This window comes from Gobius niger, assembly GCF_951799975.1.
Source record: "Gobius niger genome assembly, chromosome: 23".
Taxonomy (NCBI): domain Eukaryota; kingdom Metazoa; phylum Chordata; class Actinopteri; order Gobiiformes; family Gobiidae; genus Gobius; species Gobius niger.
The window spans coordinates 9,502,945-9,519,699 of record NC_136874.1 but is presented as its reverse complement, the minus strand read 5'-3'; the positions used below and the strand labels follow the sequence as shown (position 1 = coordinate 9,519,699).

The window sequence follows — 16,755 nt, the reverse complement described above, 5'->3', positions numbered from 1 at the left end:
TATCGTACTGGTATTGAAATTGTTTTAACAGTACCCAGCCCTAGTACTGACTGAACATTTCTATGCAACATGGCAGAAGCCTATGTTAATTTGGGTAATGTCACTCCTGATTAAACGCATAATGAAATCCCTGAAGGTTTTACATTTTGATTTCAGAATGCATTTCAAGCTTGAATGACCACATGAGTGCTTGCTTGTCCTATATCATCCTGTTACAGATATAGCCACAATTAGGAAATGAAACAGAGGAGCAAAAAAGGGCCCCTTAGAGACAATCTAGGAGAGAGAGAAGCGCAGATTACAGGCGCATAGCAAGGACGCACAGCAGAGGGGCACAGAGATAGGAGATGCACAAGATATTGGCTCCTGTGTATTATAGATTTATACAGCGGTTGAATCCTGTTTGATCTTTTGTACCTGAAGAGCTCCTTTGATATATTTTTTTTCCCCCTTGTCCAAGTCACTGCAATTCAAGAGCAATGCTGCATTTGTGGCTTTCCCTTCTATGCGGGCTCTGCCTTGGACCGGTCTTCTTTGGCAATGCTGAGGAGGGCTTGGAGTTCCCCAACTTTGATGGGAAAGACAGAGTGCTGGACATCAATGAGCGCAACTACAAGAAGGCGCTGAGGCGGTTTGATCTGCTGTGCCTCTTCTACCACGAGCCCGTGCCCAACAACAAGGGCCTGCAGAAGCGCTTTCAGATGACCGAGCTGGTGCTGGAGGTAAGAGCGAAGAACAAGACAGAAAATAAAGTATTCAGAAAGGAATAACATCTTCTACTTTTATGGTATTTGATGTTTACATAGGAGGGTATAAACAAATTAAAATACGGAATGAGAAATACCACTTTCCACACATCATAATATAACAAAGATGATACAAACCATGTTTCCTGGTGATTCTCAGTCTTTATAATTGTGTTAGATCCCATTACCATGAAATAAATAAGGGTTTGACCTGATTTCCATAAGTAATTACAGTGTTATTACTCTTTTCAGCTACCTTAAAGCCATCCTATTACAGTGCTGTAAAGTAACCATGTATTCGAAATCCTGCAGAAATGCGACTTCTTAATTGTATCGTCATCAACTTGGGATTTGTCCAAGCAGCTCTAACGTGCAGCTGTCAGTCTACCCCAAGGGCGACTGTGGCTACATTCTGTACGTTGTTTACCAACACTGAGTACAGAGTGAATGGGAAAAATAACCTGTCATTGTGTGAAGCGCCTTGCTTGACTGGTGTGATGTGAAAAGCACTATATAAGGGAACACCGACTACCACCCTGCTGGCTTGAAAGTCCAAGGCAGCACACCTCCAATCCCTAAAGGCCACAGTGATGACCTCAACAGACAGTCCTGGATTGACCTTGGCTTGCATGTCACAACACAACATGAATAGGCCTGTCTATCTGAATCTACTTCATGAATAGAGTGTTGTCGCCTGCTTTCAAACAGGGTCAAAGCAGTAATGTTGTCAAGTCTCTCCATGAGCGCTCCTTTGTGGTTCGAGTGTCCTGGGATTGTTTCCAGGTCATTCAATTAATAAGCTGTTCCAAATAAGCTTTCGCTGCCAGAAATCTTTAATAAAGTTGAAGCAACCTTGCACATGTTGACACTTATCCCTAAACAAAATCAAAAAAAGGCTTTCTCTTCTCAAAACAGACCTCCAACTCACTCACTGCGGCTCTTACTAACAAGGCAGCTCCACGGGGGGTCCAAACACTCTGCCTATAATGAAGAGATGCATCGGCAAAGGTAGCAGCAGATGCCAAGCCGGCTGCAAAACAAATAGGCCCGTACGAGCGCTGCACATATGGCTGTGTGGCGGAGGAGTGTCAAGCGCTCAGGTTAAAGTGAATGACAGACAGCGGCAGACGGAGACGAATGATCTCCTGTGTGAAGTGTTGACTGTAACCGGCGTGTGTGTGTTTGTGTGTGTGTGTGCAGCTCACGGCGCAGGTCCTGGAGAACAAAGACATAGGGTTTGGGATGGTGGACGCTCAGAGGGATTCCAAAGTGGCACAAAAGCTAGGTAAAGCACTAAAGATGAGCAAGCATGCCAGCGATACCACACACACACTGACATATTTGTTCAACAGGGCTGGAAGAGGTGGGCAGCCTGTACGTTTTCAAAGATGATCGAATTATTGAGTTCGACGGCGAGCTCTCTGCTGACACTTTGGTGGAGTTTTTATTGGACGTGAGTAGGGCCAAAATGAGAACCTGGATGCTGTATATTCTAAAAGCAAGATTAATGGCTTTATGTTTTACTTAAAGGTGCTGGAGGACCCTGTGGAAATGATCAATAACGCCATGGAGATAAGGGCCTTCGAGAGGATGGAGGAAGATATCCGTCTAATTGGCTATTTCAAGGGAGAAGATTTATGTACGCTCACACGGAACACTTAAACTGGATCTGGATAGAACAACAGCCAAACAAGTGAATGACGTTCAGCGGTTTCTGAAAGCCGTCAGACCACTTTTAATTAGGCCTACTCCTATGTTCAGCTTTTGTCTGAACATGCCTCAAAACGCAAACTTCAAACTCGATGTCATACTTTGTGACAGGCTCATGAGATGATGAGGAATATAGTTAATTTTAGTTGTTTTGCATTGAAAAAAAATCCATGTATTATCCAGATATGTCCTCAAGCCTCATTGGAATAAATAGATGGGTATGAATATGAATACTTCCTTAACCCACTGTACTGTATTGGCTCCACTGATTTCCACAGGCTTTGGCTTATCCATATGGCACAGATGTTTAGAGACGCTGCCTAATGCTGCCTTTGCAAGTCCCCACCTCACTTAATGGGATCTGGTGGCTAATGGTTCCCTGTGTGCTGAAGGGAAACCTGAATCCTCAATATGGCACTCTCAGTCAGCCTCACGAGAGCCCTCAAATAGCTCCCGCTCATGTAATAGGTCAAACTGCAATTACGGTCCCACTCGCTCGACACAGAAAGGGACAGGAAAAAAAGCGCCAGTGGGAAGATGCGATTGTGTCCGAAATGACAGCGGGGTTTCATTACAAGGGGACACTCCTTGAACCTGACCTTGTTGGGATGAGCGTTACAAGGCTGTAGAATGGTATCGGGGCAGACTTGGTTACACGGGTGAAAGCGCCGGCATCGCTGAGGGAAATTTAATAAAGCAAGATGATAGGAATAAGAAGGAAGAGGAGGGTGTCGTGGCACGATAATAAGAAGGTTGTGGGGTTTGTTTTTTCTTATGTTAAAGGTGCACTATGCAACATTTTGTATGGAAAAAAATGTGTGTGTATTTATAATTAAGACCAGCCAAAGAAACCACATCACCTTCAGAGTGTGCAGTAGGACTTGTTTAGATGGGGGTTTCCAAAGTAGAGGTTGGGATCCCTGTGCAGGTCGTGAAAGCACTGAGATAGGGGTTGTAACGATATTTCAATGTAAAAACGGAGAAGATTTTGCATTGTATTTAAAGGTGAATCATGCAACTTTTTATGTGAAAAAAGAAGTTGATATTTGTGTGTATTTGACCGGCTGTATGAGTGGTCAGCATGGCGCCTTTACTTTGGATTACGGTGGTCTCTACAACACTCCAGCATCAACTGTTTTGTAGATTTTCCTTGAGACCACTGTGAGGGAAAGTAAAGGCGCCATGCTGACCACTCATACAGTCACTGGGTCACTACAAGGTCAAATACACACAAATATCAACTTTTTTCCCCCACATAACAAGCATAATTGCATAATTCCCCTTTAAATACAATTTTACATATAAAATATTATGAAATTTCCTCACGACACCTATCTCACTGCTTTCCCGACCTGCATAGGGATCCCAACCTCTACTTTGGAAACCCCCATCTAAACAAGTCCTACTGCACACTCTGAAGGTGATGTGGTTTCTTTGGCTGGTCTTAATTAATTGTAAAAAATGATAATTGTTGGTAATGATGGGTCTAACTAGTCCTCGAGTTTCAAGTGATAAAAATATTAGGACTCATGCCATGGCAATTAATAATTCAAACCAATGGTCAAATGATAAAAATGATAATGAACCATGACTGAAAACCATAGATAAATAGATAAATAGATAGATAGATAGATAGATAGATAGATAGATAGATAGATAGATAGATAGATAGATAGATAGATAGATAGATAGATAGATAGATAGATAGATAGATAGATAGATAGATAGATAGATAGATAGATAGATAGATAGATAGATAGATAGATGTCCAGTTCTGGCCAGCTTCATCCTCAACAGGAATAAGTTGAAGATTATCACTTAATAAGTCACTTAATACATTCTTTTCGACTTGTTTCTCTTATATTTCAGATTTCAAGGCGTTCAAAGAGGCCTCTGAGCGTTTCCAACCCTACATCAAGTTCTTCGCAACATTTGACAAATCAGTAAGTGCGCTCACAAATCAATCTCTCTTTAATCATCTAAAGCTCATTAAAACCCGGTCTGATTCTCCGGTCCCCCGTCTGGTAACATGATGGTGTCTTGGCATGGCGTCTGCTTTAGGTGGCCAAACACCTCTCCCTCAAGATGAATGAAGTGAATTTCTACGAGCCTTTTATGGAGGAACCGGCCATTTTGCCCGGGCGCCCACTGACGGAGATGGACATTGTGGAGTTTGTCAGCCATCACAGAAGGCCAGTAAAATGTCAGGCTACAGGTCGATCATGCAACTTATTGATGTGTTTTATGCAGGGCTACGTTAAGGAAGCTTCGCGCTGAGAATATGTTTGAGACATGGGTGTGTATATCATCATACGGTATTTTTGCACAATATGAGAAAAAATTAAGTGAGTTATTGCCATCAGGAGGACGACATGGATGGGATACATATCGTTGCCTTTGCGGAAGAAGAGGATCCAGGTTCGTTACTTCAAATCATGTGGCAGCTGTTTCTCTTGACCCATTTCTTTTCATTATTTTGTTTTAGATGGCTACGAGTTTTTGGAGATTTTAAAAGACGTGGCTCGAGACAACACCAACAACCCTGAACTCAGCATTGTGTGGATTGACCCCGACGACTTCCCGCTGGTCAGTTCCTGCTCTGCTGCGTTACTGCTTTTCCAAATAAACCTAATCGAAATCAACTCATCCCATTCATATCATAGATGGTAAGCTATACATTATTGTTCTGTTGCCAGCTGACCACTTATTGGGAGAAAACGTTCAACTTGGACCTCTTCAGACCACAGATTGGAGTTGTCAACGTCACAGATGTCAGTATGGTCAAAATATGTATTGAAAACGATACAATAATTACCTTTTAAAGAGTCTATAGTTTAAGACTAAGTGGGGGATGTTTTGTAGTAAGTGTCAAAAAGCAGACAGGTATATGATTAGTTATATAGACCCCTGTGCTGTACCTGCATGGGATGACGACGTGACCGTGTGACCTGTGACTCCCAGGCCGACAGCGTGTGGCTGGACATGTCCAACGACGAGGACCTCCCCACGGCCGAGGAGCTGGAGGACTGGATCGAGGACGTCCTGACCGGGAGGGTGAACACTGAGGACGACGACGGCGGGTTTGGAGATGACCCGGAGGAAGAGGAGGAGGAGGGCTACGGCACAGAGGACACAAGCGAGGAGAGCCACGATCAGGATGAAGATTCAGACGATTAGGGTGGTGCAATGATACACCAAAGAAGCTAAGTTTTAAGGCAGCAAAGCAATAGGTGAACTGACATTGGTGGAAGCGGTTTTACATCCATTTCATTTAGAATATTCCGCAGTGTGGCTTTAAGAAATATCTGTAACAGTTTTCAATGGGGCATTAAGAGCCGATAAATGATTTGTGCCAGAATTAAGGCTTAAAATATCAAATAAAAAGCATTCAATTTGACTCCAACAAGCATTAAATCTAAATGTCTTGGATAATAATGACATGTTCGACTATTTTTCTCAGAACAAGTTGATGATTTTCCCAATGCTATGCCGGCCCAGACAGACTTTTGGGGGTGACAGATTGCCACCGTTTCTCCCTCAGTCAATGAGCTTTTTACCTTGAATTATTCAGACTCCGGTGAATAATTGAGTGCGGTTGTCCTTGCTAATGGGAGCCGGGACCTGGTCTGAGAGGCTTGGGGGGAGGTCAGGGGTTTGTTTTTTTTTCCAGGCGAAGGCTGTCCACCGGGGCCCCCCGACAAAAACCCTACATATGGAGAGGCGCTCAAGTTGAAGTCTAGACATGAATAAATAAGCAAGGGTCAAGAAAGAAACAATTACTACCCCTGCTCGTCTGTGAACATGGACGCAGTTCAGAAACAGAGCGTGTGTGAAATAAACGCAGCCTCGGGCGAGACGTCTTGGGTTACACTTGATGGAGGCGTGTGCGATGTGATCAAACGAAATACTTAATCCATTAGAAAGTCTAGTAATTATGTGGCAGGACCTCCCTGTGTTGACTGAGGGTGATCTCATTCCAAGACATGCATTAGCTCAACCTTGTAAAACATAAAAATCATGGGATGGGTCATTAAATTAGTCAAAGTGCCAAGAAATGCTGAGTGAGTGAGTGTTTGGGTGAATACTTTTGGGACAAATAAGGGATATCTTAAAGGGATATTTCAGGATGTTTGACACAGGGCCTCATTTCCTAGTTATCCAGAGTGTTGTTGATTTCTGGAGATATTTTTATTTTTATTTATGCATTCCTTATATTTGAAGAGTTTAGTGGTGCTAGGCTAGTGCATGTCTATGGTAACTATTAGCCTGCATTAAAAACATTCAGACCCAAGCACAGTGCACCTGAGGCTAATCACTTATAACCCCAGACTACCCATATAAATGTCTGTGTTGACTGAGTAATTTTTGAAATATAACCATTTTGCATTTAAAAGAACTTATATTTGAGGAGCATCAGCTCCCTGGTTGTAGCTACGCAGCAGCAGAGTGGTCTGCTAGGTTAACGGATCTACAGTAGTTTGTTTACCTGCGGTCGGCATTACTACACGTGGAATTCACAAAGGAGCTTTCTACAAATCAGATATGGCAACGTTTTGAGGACTACCCCATGATTTTGAAGAGGTTTTTAATGCAGGCTACTAGTTACCATAGACATGCACTAGCCTAGCACTAGCCTAGCACCACTAAACTCTTCAAATATAAGGACTGCATGAATGAAAAAAAAAAAAATCTCCAGAAATCAACAACACTCTGGATAACTACGAAATGAGGCCCTATGTCAGAAATCCTGAAATATCCCTTTAATAAGGTTTCTTTTTGGGGTTTCCAGCTCGTCCAAAGCTTTTGTATACTTCAGTAGATGAGCAGCTCCCAACCTGGAGGATCAGGTCATAAAACATATTATTTGAGCAAATTAAACAGTCCCACACAGATGATTGGAAATGAGTTGCAGAAAAACAATATTTTCTGAAACCCCTGAAGATAGAATATTATCTATATAGGAATGATAGAGCATTTTCTATAGGTACCATTCAGAACAAAAGGAACAAGACAAAGATAGAAAAGGCAGCTTGTAGGATGTCTCCTCGTGTCCACATCCGCTCATAACCAAGTCATTACCAGCAAATAGAGAGGAAGGGGCGATAGCAAGAAAAACATTCCATTTAGATGCAAATTCTGCTCATTTCCCGCGCGCGTCGCCCCGTCTCGCCTCCTCTGGATTAAGGCCCGGACAGATGAGTTCCGACAGGCCGCACCTCGACACGGGATGAGCTTGTTCCCATCCCGCGCCGGACACTGACATTTATTTACCCGCGGGCCCCCGGCGGCGCGGCGCTGACAGAAGCCGACGGTGGAGCCAATTACCGCCCGGCCGCGACAACAAAAAGCCACCGGGATGGAGGGTCTGAGGAGAGGGAGAGGCGGATGGGGTTATGGCACACTGAAGCTGGGTAATGGACAGAGGAGAGTCAGGGGGGGGGGATGAAGATGGAAGGACGATGATGAAGTGGAGAGGAGGAAAATGAACATTCAACATGAACAAGAAAACTGAACCAACAGGCAATGATCAACAAGTGCACACACCCATAGTAGATATTACACAAGTGAAGAATACATGTTAGTGTTAGGGCTGCAAAAGAACCTCAATTTAAATAAAACTGCAATCTGAGGGGTTTTACTCAGTACATTATCCTTTGCAACAAAATATAATGTACTGTATACTGTAGGCTAAACAAAAAAAGGTCAAAATCCAAAACATTTTAAGTAAAAGCTGGAATGTATGTTTTTGGGGGGTCTCGACTTGTCATGATACATGGGTCCTGAAGCCACTGGACGGCTGTCAGGGCCCACCATAATGAAAATGGCAAGTCGAGACACAAGTAAGAACTGAATTTTTGTTATAGCATGAAAAATACAGGTTTCCCCACAAACTAATGTTGATTAAACACTACAGAAACCTATATATCAGAAATTCTGACCAAAACAATAGTCATTCAGCCATGTTTATGCTTCTGAACGTGTTTAAAATTAACACAGTGGACTGAATCTTATTTTTTAAATAGAACTTTCAAATCATAGTAATAATAGACTGGGATTGTTTTTTCTAAATGTGTACAGCCCGGCTTTGTGTTGTCACATGGTTTATAAATAATTAGCCACAACTGACAAATCATGCTGAGAAACACTGAGAAACCATTGCCCTAAGTAATGCTGTACTGATCTTTGACATTAACCCTGTGTAAGTACATGTCTTAAAGGGATAAATTGGGGGCAAAGAGAATACAGAATGACATTTGTAAAGAGAGGGCAGAGACAGAGAGTTCACAATATTACAGTTTTAACACTAGAGAACAGAACATTAACATAATCTTGCGTTGCTTGTATGCTAATGACTGTTGTAGGCCTATTTACATACAAGCAAAACAACAGCCATATGTCATCTCCGGAACAAGGCACAAACAAAAGCAAGAAAACACAGTTTGCCGTGCTACATAAACTCGTCAGATTTACAAATGTTCATAAAAAATGTTTATTCAGATTTGTTTTGTACAAATGCTAATGCTGTGAAAACCATTGTGTGTAACATTGCGGACTCCCAACCCTGGCAGACATGTATCGTAAACGGACAGACAGAGAGATGTAGAAGACGAAGGCTGGTCGAGTGGTCGGGAATGGCATTCGTACGCACCCGCACGCACATGCATGTTTACATAAATAGACGGATACAGTGTCAAAACAGGAGGCACGGTCACGTTGGGAGCTGGGAGTTCACTCGCAGTTCAAGTGACGGCAGGTACAAAATACGACTGGTGACACGTCTGAGAGATCTGGAAATACGTTACAAAAGTGAGGGATGTACAGTCTGTGTAACAGTGAAAGTGTCTGCAAGAAAAATGTGCTGAGGCAGTTGAGCGATACCAAATCCACCAGCCAGGGGGCAGTGTGGGACAGTCCAGCTCATGAACACACAGACCCACATTTAGATTAAGCCTGATCCTTTTCTTGTTTTGGCTCTTAAATAAAGCAAAAGAAGATGTGCTTTTTCAAACATTGGTGAAGTTGCAATGATTATAAATGACCTCAGCGTGTGCGGGTGAAATGACCTGGAGGAATTTCCTGTTTGCTGAAGGTGAGTCCAGGCTGTAAAGGGAGAACCAGCTGGTCCGGTTTTGTGTTGTGTGCCCACCACTGCCGGCCCCTCGCTGTGGAGCCCTGCAACATGTGAAGCCACAGCGGGGGATGAAGCTTGGAGCAAACAGTAATCAGTAGTACTTGGTTTTACGCTTGCAGTGAGTCCCGTAAAAATGGCCACAGGCGAGGTCTTCTTTCTCACAACATTTCGGGTGCCTGTCCTGGTATGTAGCTGTCTCTTATGATATGGTTCATTTGGAGTTCAGCCGGCTGTTTAGCACCCACTGAACAAATGCTTCTGGACAGGCTTCATTGCACCCGGCCGACGATTGTGCAGCAATAAAGAGTCTTGACTTTGGCCTTTGAGAAAAGCACAAGGCGGTGCTACATTTGAAGCTGGACATAGTGAGACGACGCTTCCACTTTTGAGTATAAAACTAGGCATCAGGTTTGAGAAGTGAAAAACAGTATTCCTTGTTGCAAAAAAGTGTAAGTTAAACGGCAGCACAGGTAGAACACGTCCATGACCTTGTCCATGGTTTTGCTCCTCAGGGGTTTTGTGTCCAGATAGAATGAGTGAAAAGTGTCAAAGAAACGTATTCCCCTCCTTCAAAATCAGCACAAATGGCACCTTGCACGTACATTCACACAGACACGCCTAAATACAAGTTCTCCGAGTGTAAAAAAAAATCAGCATCAAAACTTCCTTGGTGTTTTTCCAATTTTTTTTACCGATATATTCGACTGTGTGACACATTAAGTATAAAAATCCAAAATAAAAAGTGGAACCTAAACGGGAACGCGTAGAAAAGCGTTGGTCCTACACCGACGTCTCGGACTGTAGCCTCAGGACAAACTTGTGAGACTTGGGGTCGATGTATTCCTCGGACATTTGGATGTAAGGGATTTTCTTTGCCGTCACCACGAGGTTGAAGTCCACACATTTGAGATTGAACACGGAGCCGTCCTTCAGTCCGCTGGTCACGGACGCCTCGCTGATGAGCGTCCACTGTCGGGACCGCCAGTGGTCTTTACTGTACTGCAGGGTGGGCCCGGGGCAAAGGTAGCTCTCCAGGAACGCCTGAGCAGAAGCAGAGGAACGGGAGGGTTTAGTCATATTATAATAAAGACGTATGACGCACTTTGAAGATGAAAGTACAGTAACTGGACTAGAATAATGACAATAAATGTTTTCATGGAGTTCAGATGGCTGAGCAGTTTCGGATCCCAGCAGACCGTTGCTGTGTCCTTGGGCGAGATACGTCACCCACTTTGCTTTGTCATCATGTCACAGAGCAATGTAAAGCCAGTTTCCAGAAAACCGTTAAATAAAACTGATGCATTACCTTTTTAAACCAGTTCCCTGAAACTGTAATGACTCTTGAGGAAAAGTCACGTGTGCTTTGACAATATAAACGTATCCAATTTCAATTAAATGCTTCACACAGTCATTTCCATTTCAAATCCCCATTGTTGTGCACCTTTTCAAGCAGAAAAGTCCCGAAACAACCATTAGGCCCAAATCCAATGAGCCAGACACAGTGTTTCAGACATTATTCACACCTTATTTGCTCTACAGCTACATGTTGCATCTTGGTAATGTTTAAAATGGTCAAGAGAGTTGCCTGTGTGAAAACACTACTTTAAATGGTAACAGTTGCTGATATAACTAGTGCTTCAAACTGGGACAGAAATGACAATCATGTATCTTGCTGGTACCTTGGGCGTCATGTTGTTGGTGACGCAGAAGGCCAGGTGCTGCTGGATGCTCTCCATGCTGTGGCAGTGCTGCTGTTTGGTGGTCCTGAGGTACTTCTGCAGGGCCCGGGCCATGGAGGGGAAAATGGCCTGCGCCGCTTCCCGAGGGTCCATCACGTCGCCCGGCGTCTTCTTCTGCTCCTCCTCCTGCATCCGCTTGATGTGGGTGAACGCCTCCTCTACTGCCACCACCAGGCTGGGAGAAAAGAGGTCATTCAAATGAAATTGACTTTACTGTGAAATCCCCCACAAGTTAAGTACATACAGAGAATTCATGTGTCTAACTCTAGGCAAGAAAAAGCTTATTTCTGGACATTCAATTAAGGCGTTAACAGAAATCACATGCCACAAATGATACAATAGACTCAGCCAACAATATAATTACACATCTATGGATCTAATTCAATTTAACCATTATGATAGACGTTCCACTTCTGTTTTACAGTGAGACAAACTCTTAACCCCTGGTGCGTACCGTGCCCTGCGTTTGCGGACCCTCCTCTCGTGCTCCGCCTCCTCGTAGTACAGCTCGTTGTGGCTGGTGTCCCGTCGACGTGCAGCAGCTGCGATCATGGCTCTGGACTGAGACTGGGCCAGTCCCGCTGCTGCCGCGTTGTTCCCAGGACCTGTGCACACAGGACACAGAACAACTCACTAGCTTTCTAACAGGAAACTGGATGTTCAGAGGAGAAAGGAGGGGTTGATCATTCAGTGCACTGTGCCAGACAGTAATGAGATCAGTCAAACAAAATGAAGGGATTATCATCTCGTCTTGCTCGTGCTTCTCACTTTTTATGACAGGCACCTCTATTTGAATCAAACCACAACTTAAGCACACAATATTCAGATGAAATGTAACATATTCTTGAAAACAGATTGAAATCATTTTGCTTGGGGTGAAAGTAGTCCACTGAAATCTTTGATGACCCAGTAGTTCCAAGATTTTTTCTCTTGAGTATCGTCTCTTACTGCAGGAACCCTGAACTCCAAAGCTTTTTTCAGAAAGTGGACGACATTATAGAGACACTTGTAATTTTAATATAGTTTTATGTTAAAAATCATCCTGCTAAAACATTCACACATCATTGAAATTTACAACCAAGACAGAAATATTTATCTATATTTATCATCTTTTCTAATCTGAATACATTTCAAGATCTATGCTAAAACGTTAGTGTCCTCTGTAGGCCTGTATTTTGAAAGCACCTCTCGAATAGATCAGTATCTCTAAGAGGAGAGTCTCATTTGAGAAAGATCAGCCAAGCACCCTTCCTCCAGTGGGATTAATTTACGGCCCAATAACATCCACAGCTGAGGAAATATTATCAGAAGCAAAGCTCGTCAAGTATCATAAAATCCCACACATCCATTTGTAATTGAGTGTTATGGCTGCAGCGTGCCCGGGGAGTCAGCTCTCTTTAATCAAGCAGAGATTATTGTCTGTCCCTGAGTTAGACTTATTTATTATGGCCACGATGTGAACAAGAGCCTCCCTCAGCCGCGTCGTCTATGATCGATGTTTGCGCTTAATGATTTCATAAACTGCTGTGTTTCCGCGTAAAAATAACAACTGCGAACATATTTAGGCCATTACTAATTCATTTGGGTATTTTACCGGTATATTTGATAAGCCTGAAGAAAATGTGATAGTCAGCTTGTAGAAATATGGAGTTATGTATATGTGTGCCAGTCTGGACAAGGCTGCTGCTATAAAGAAAACTATTCAACATCCACATCAGTTCAATTATTACATTTCTGAAACAAATTCATTACAGTGAAGAATCTACAGGCCGTTTGTCAAATCAATGTAAAGACTCAATAAAAGCATCAAAGAGTTGTAATCAAATGTAATTGTTTGGGTGTTATTAGTTAAAGCAGACACTGTTTACTCATTCTTCTCATTCTAATAAAGATCAGATCACATTTTATGACAAATTTAAGCAGAAATGTGAGAAATTTCAAACGGTGTACTCCCTTTTTCTTCACACTGTAACATGAATCCTTTCCCAGTGCTGCTTTGGTCATAGATAAAACACAGCACTCTTTCAAATCGGATGAATTGATTAAAGGTACCTCACAAATCTGGTAAAGTTTGCTTCCTGTATTTGTATCGGAGCTGCTGTGACTCAAAGCAACACTTCCCATTATCTAGCTCCTGTCTGCTACACCAAATTGGGATCTTCCTTTTTTTTCCCGACAACCTGCGACCCGATGACAGATAACGGTGACCTTTCGTGTCAAGAGGTTATCCTTGTCACAACACAGCGAGCAATTAATAGGACATCATACTCCCTACAGTGTGTCAGCATTGTCCTGTGCACAATGTAATGGCTATTGATTTGTGCGACTAGTGGAAGAAGAGGCCGTGGCGAAGGAGGAAGGAAAGGAGGGGAGATAAATGGCGCGCAGTGAAGGGAGTGAGTCAAGTTAGTGTACTTAGGAGGGAGCTGGAGTGCACTTAAGGGAGCGCACTAATTCAGTGGAGGGTTTGTGTTACATTGTGCTGAACTTTTCATCAACTTGTGGCATGCGGAGACTGCGGAGGTGTGATTGTGCGAGTGAAGTGGCTGCTAAAGAGCGGTGCTTCAAATTTACGAGTGAGGGCTGGCAACTTGCGAGTGCGCTTTCACGAGCGGCGTGTACTTACTGTCCAAAAGGTAGGCTTTAAGTTTAGCTTTAAAAAGTTCTTGAGAGAAAAATGAACAGAGGAGAGTCAGGATTTGGCCTGGCTTATGATGATTTATCACAGGGGGCACTGAGTGTGTCAAGCTACAACTACAAATCACATGTGGCTGTTGTTATTAGAGACAATTTTCAAATTACACTACATGTAGATCGATTTCTTCCTCTCAGGCGCTTTGCAGAGCATTCCAGTGCGACCTGCAGAGGCTTGAAACGCAATAATACAAAACTGTCATAAGGTGCGTGTACAGAGAAGGCACAGGAGAGGAAGGGAAGAGAGAGTAAAGAGAGGTCCTACTCACCCTCTGCTTGGGCTGCTGGGAACTCACCATCCACGTTGTAGACCTTGAGGCCGGCTAAGTGCTTGGCGGCGCGAGACTTGGAGGCAGAGAGCAGAGCCGGGTTGTGGACGGGGAAGTCGCAGTAGTAGTGCTCGATGACGGCCAGAGCTGCACGCTGAATACTGGAGATGAAAAAGAAATGTAAGAAGGAATCAAACGTGACACTTATACACTTATACATCAAAATATCAAATTTCCCGTGTGCTATTTTCACACTGACAGGAGAAAGCGATGAAGAAAACACAAAAAGCTAATCACAGGCTAAAAGCTAGATGGCCACAGCTAGAGGAACGAGTTTGCAAATGGATGCTTGAACAATGTGCTGCTGGGAGAGGATTGTCAACGGTGCAGTTACGCCTCCATGCCAAGGCTGGTGCGACTTATAGCCCGGAAAATACGGTATGTGAAGAGGAAAATACGGGCTTAGAACGGGCTGTAATGTTAAGGACAGCACTTAAGAAGCATCAACACATGCAAAAACACTTAAATTAATGGTTTAGAGGGGAAATTCCCATTTGGCAGAGAACAAATGGAGACACTTCTCAAGCAAATGCTCACGAACAAACGTAAAGAGGGTTCAAAAGTTCACTGTCACTGTAAGCAACAGCAGAACCACAGGACATTGTTTTAAAGACAGGAGCACTACAGTACTAATGAAGAAAGTAAATCCAAAACTTGTCCCTAATATAAAAAAATGAAAAGTCTAGAGGAAAATAATAATGACCAGCCTAGATTTGAATGCTTCCACCGAGGATCAAGTGACATGCTCGGTCTTGTCCAATAACACGCTGTTATTATACTGTACACAAAGACGCCGCATTCACACGCCAAAAACACTCACAGTCCCTCGTAACAGAGTCGATGTGGAATAATAAGGACGTTGAAAACCACAGGCTGTTCTACATCAACTAACATTTCTGTCAAGAGAAGGCGAAAGTATGTATCGCATGACTCATATTTATAAACATCAGCGAAATAAATGCCCCGACTATCTCCAAACCCTTATTATAAGCATAGGAAGCCATCTAAGATCCTGATATAGATAATATAGAGGAAAAAGCACAGTGAAACGGACAGACCACAGATAGAGTCATTTCCGAAAGTCACTGCCATAACCTAATTAGAGTAGACAGCGCTGACTTGCATTAGGAGACGTTTCTATTCAGGGAAATATGAAAAGGCTATTATTTTCTTTTGCTGAGTCACAATGCTTTCAGTATTTGATCAAGTAATCAAGTAAATATGACAGAAAACAGAAAGCAGATCACCTCTTTAGAATGTCTGGAATCCAACACTTGTAAGCAATTAACACGCTCTGTTGTGGGGAACGCACAAATATAAACTTGTCTGCGGTGGGATGGGTACAGAAAGGTTTCCCTTGGACTCAGATCCAGCGGCATCAAAGGGCAGACAGAAGGAGACAAGCCTTCGGGACAGGGGGTAGGGGCAGCCTCCTCCTTTGTGATAAGAACGGGACGGACGCCAAAGAAACTGGACTGTCGGCAGCTGCGGCGCAGACACAATCCGGGTCTGTTTGCCACAGTGAGCAGGCTTGTTGGTAAATTGACATTCATGTATAGCACAATAATTGGTAAACAGACATGGGAATGATAAAATAATGGCTGCTACATGATAAAACACAAGCAATTAAAAGAGGTCTGAAATCTGTGCGTGAATGCGTGTGTGTCCGCCCTCGTGGACGTGCGCGGGGCTGACCAGATGCTCCGGTCTGCGGGGAGCTCTAATTAGCCGTGTGTTTACAGTCGCAGACGGACGGCCGAGCGAGGCCAGGGCTGCTGCGGGCCAAGAGCTCGTGAATGGCACAGTTTACAAAGGACAACACCCCGAAGGCAGCGGGCGACCACACTGAGCAGACCCTCTCATGTCTGACCTGCTGCGAACAATGTACAGGCAAAATACAGGAGAATACACGAGCGCTTATGCAGGGGGGGTTACTGAGAGGCCACTGCAAGTATTTATCAGGCTATATTGTACGCTCAACTGACTGATTTTTGACAATTTTACCATGTTGTAATGTTGTCTGCGCAATATATCTAGAAAAGTACCGCAATAATACAGTATCATTGGGGGAATATTCAAGACAGGTGTCAAATATTGTATTTTTTGTTATTGTGCAAACCTGCTAACTTAAAGGAGCATTATGTAACTTTTGCATGACATAAAAAGAGTTGATATTGGTGGGTATTTGACCTTTTTGTGATCCAGTGGTTACGGGTGGTCAGCATGGTGCCTTTACTTTTCATGTTCGGCCTATAGGATGTACCAGTACCAATTGTTTTGTAAGATTTCTGGTATGTTTTCACTGCTGCTGGATCTGTCTCCATGGTTACGTATACATTTCAGCCAGAAACCATAAAAAAACCTGAAATAAAATTGGTCCTGGAGTGTCATGAGCCAAAATCACA

The 16,755-nt window shown here is 43.3% G+C and overlaps 2 protein-coding genes across 4 annotated transcripts in view; one reads left to right on the top strand and one right to left on the bottom strand.

The window, feature by feature from the left end:
- Positions 1–309: 309 nt before the first annotated feature.
- On the top strand, positions 310–5,925 carry LOC306981906 (calsequestrin-2-like). Of its 2 annotated transcripts, none has more exons than XM_079581643.1 (11): positions 310–722; positions 1,947–2,031; positions 2,099–2,199; positions 2,277–2,385; positions 4,326–4,399; positions 4,518–4,648; positions 4,707–4,752; positions 4,823–4,874; positions 4,942–5,042; positions 5,153–5,227; positions 5,418–5,925. In XM_079581643.1, exons 1-11 carry the CDS (start codon positions 480–482, stop codon positions 5,631–5,633), a joined length of 1,233 nt encoding a protein of 410 aa, XP_079437769.1. In that variant the 5' UTR covers positions 310–479; the 3' UTR covers positions 5,634–5,925. The 2 variants fall into 2 exon arrangements, with proteins under 2 accessions (XP_079437769.1, XP_079437768.1); XM_079581642.1 differs by having other exon boundaries at positions 4,820–4,874.
- A 4,366-nt stretch (positions 5,926–10,291) lies between these two features.
- The window catches only part of vangl1 (VANGL planar cell polarity protein 1), a 36,002-nt gene continuing 29,538 nt past the window's right edge, over positions 10,292–16,755 (bottom strand). The window contains exons 6-9 of one of the 2 annotated variants that reach the window (XM_079581838.1): positions 14,318–14,451; positions 11,782–11,932; positions 11,268–11,502; positions 10,292–10,629 (exon numbers count right to left, since the gene is read on the bottom strand). In XM_079581838.1, the coding sequence (XP_079437964.1) occupies positions 10,369–10,629; positions 11,268–11,502; positions 11,782–11,932; positions 14,318–14,451 (781 nt within the window). In that variant the 3' untranslated portion in view covers positions 10,292–10,368. Of the gene's footprint in view, positions 10,630–11,267; positions 11,503–11,781; positions 11,933–14,290; positions 14,452–16,755 lie in introns of both variants that reach the window. The other variant, XM_079581837.1, reaches the window with a different exon arrangement.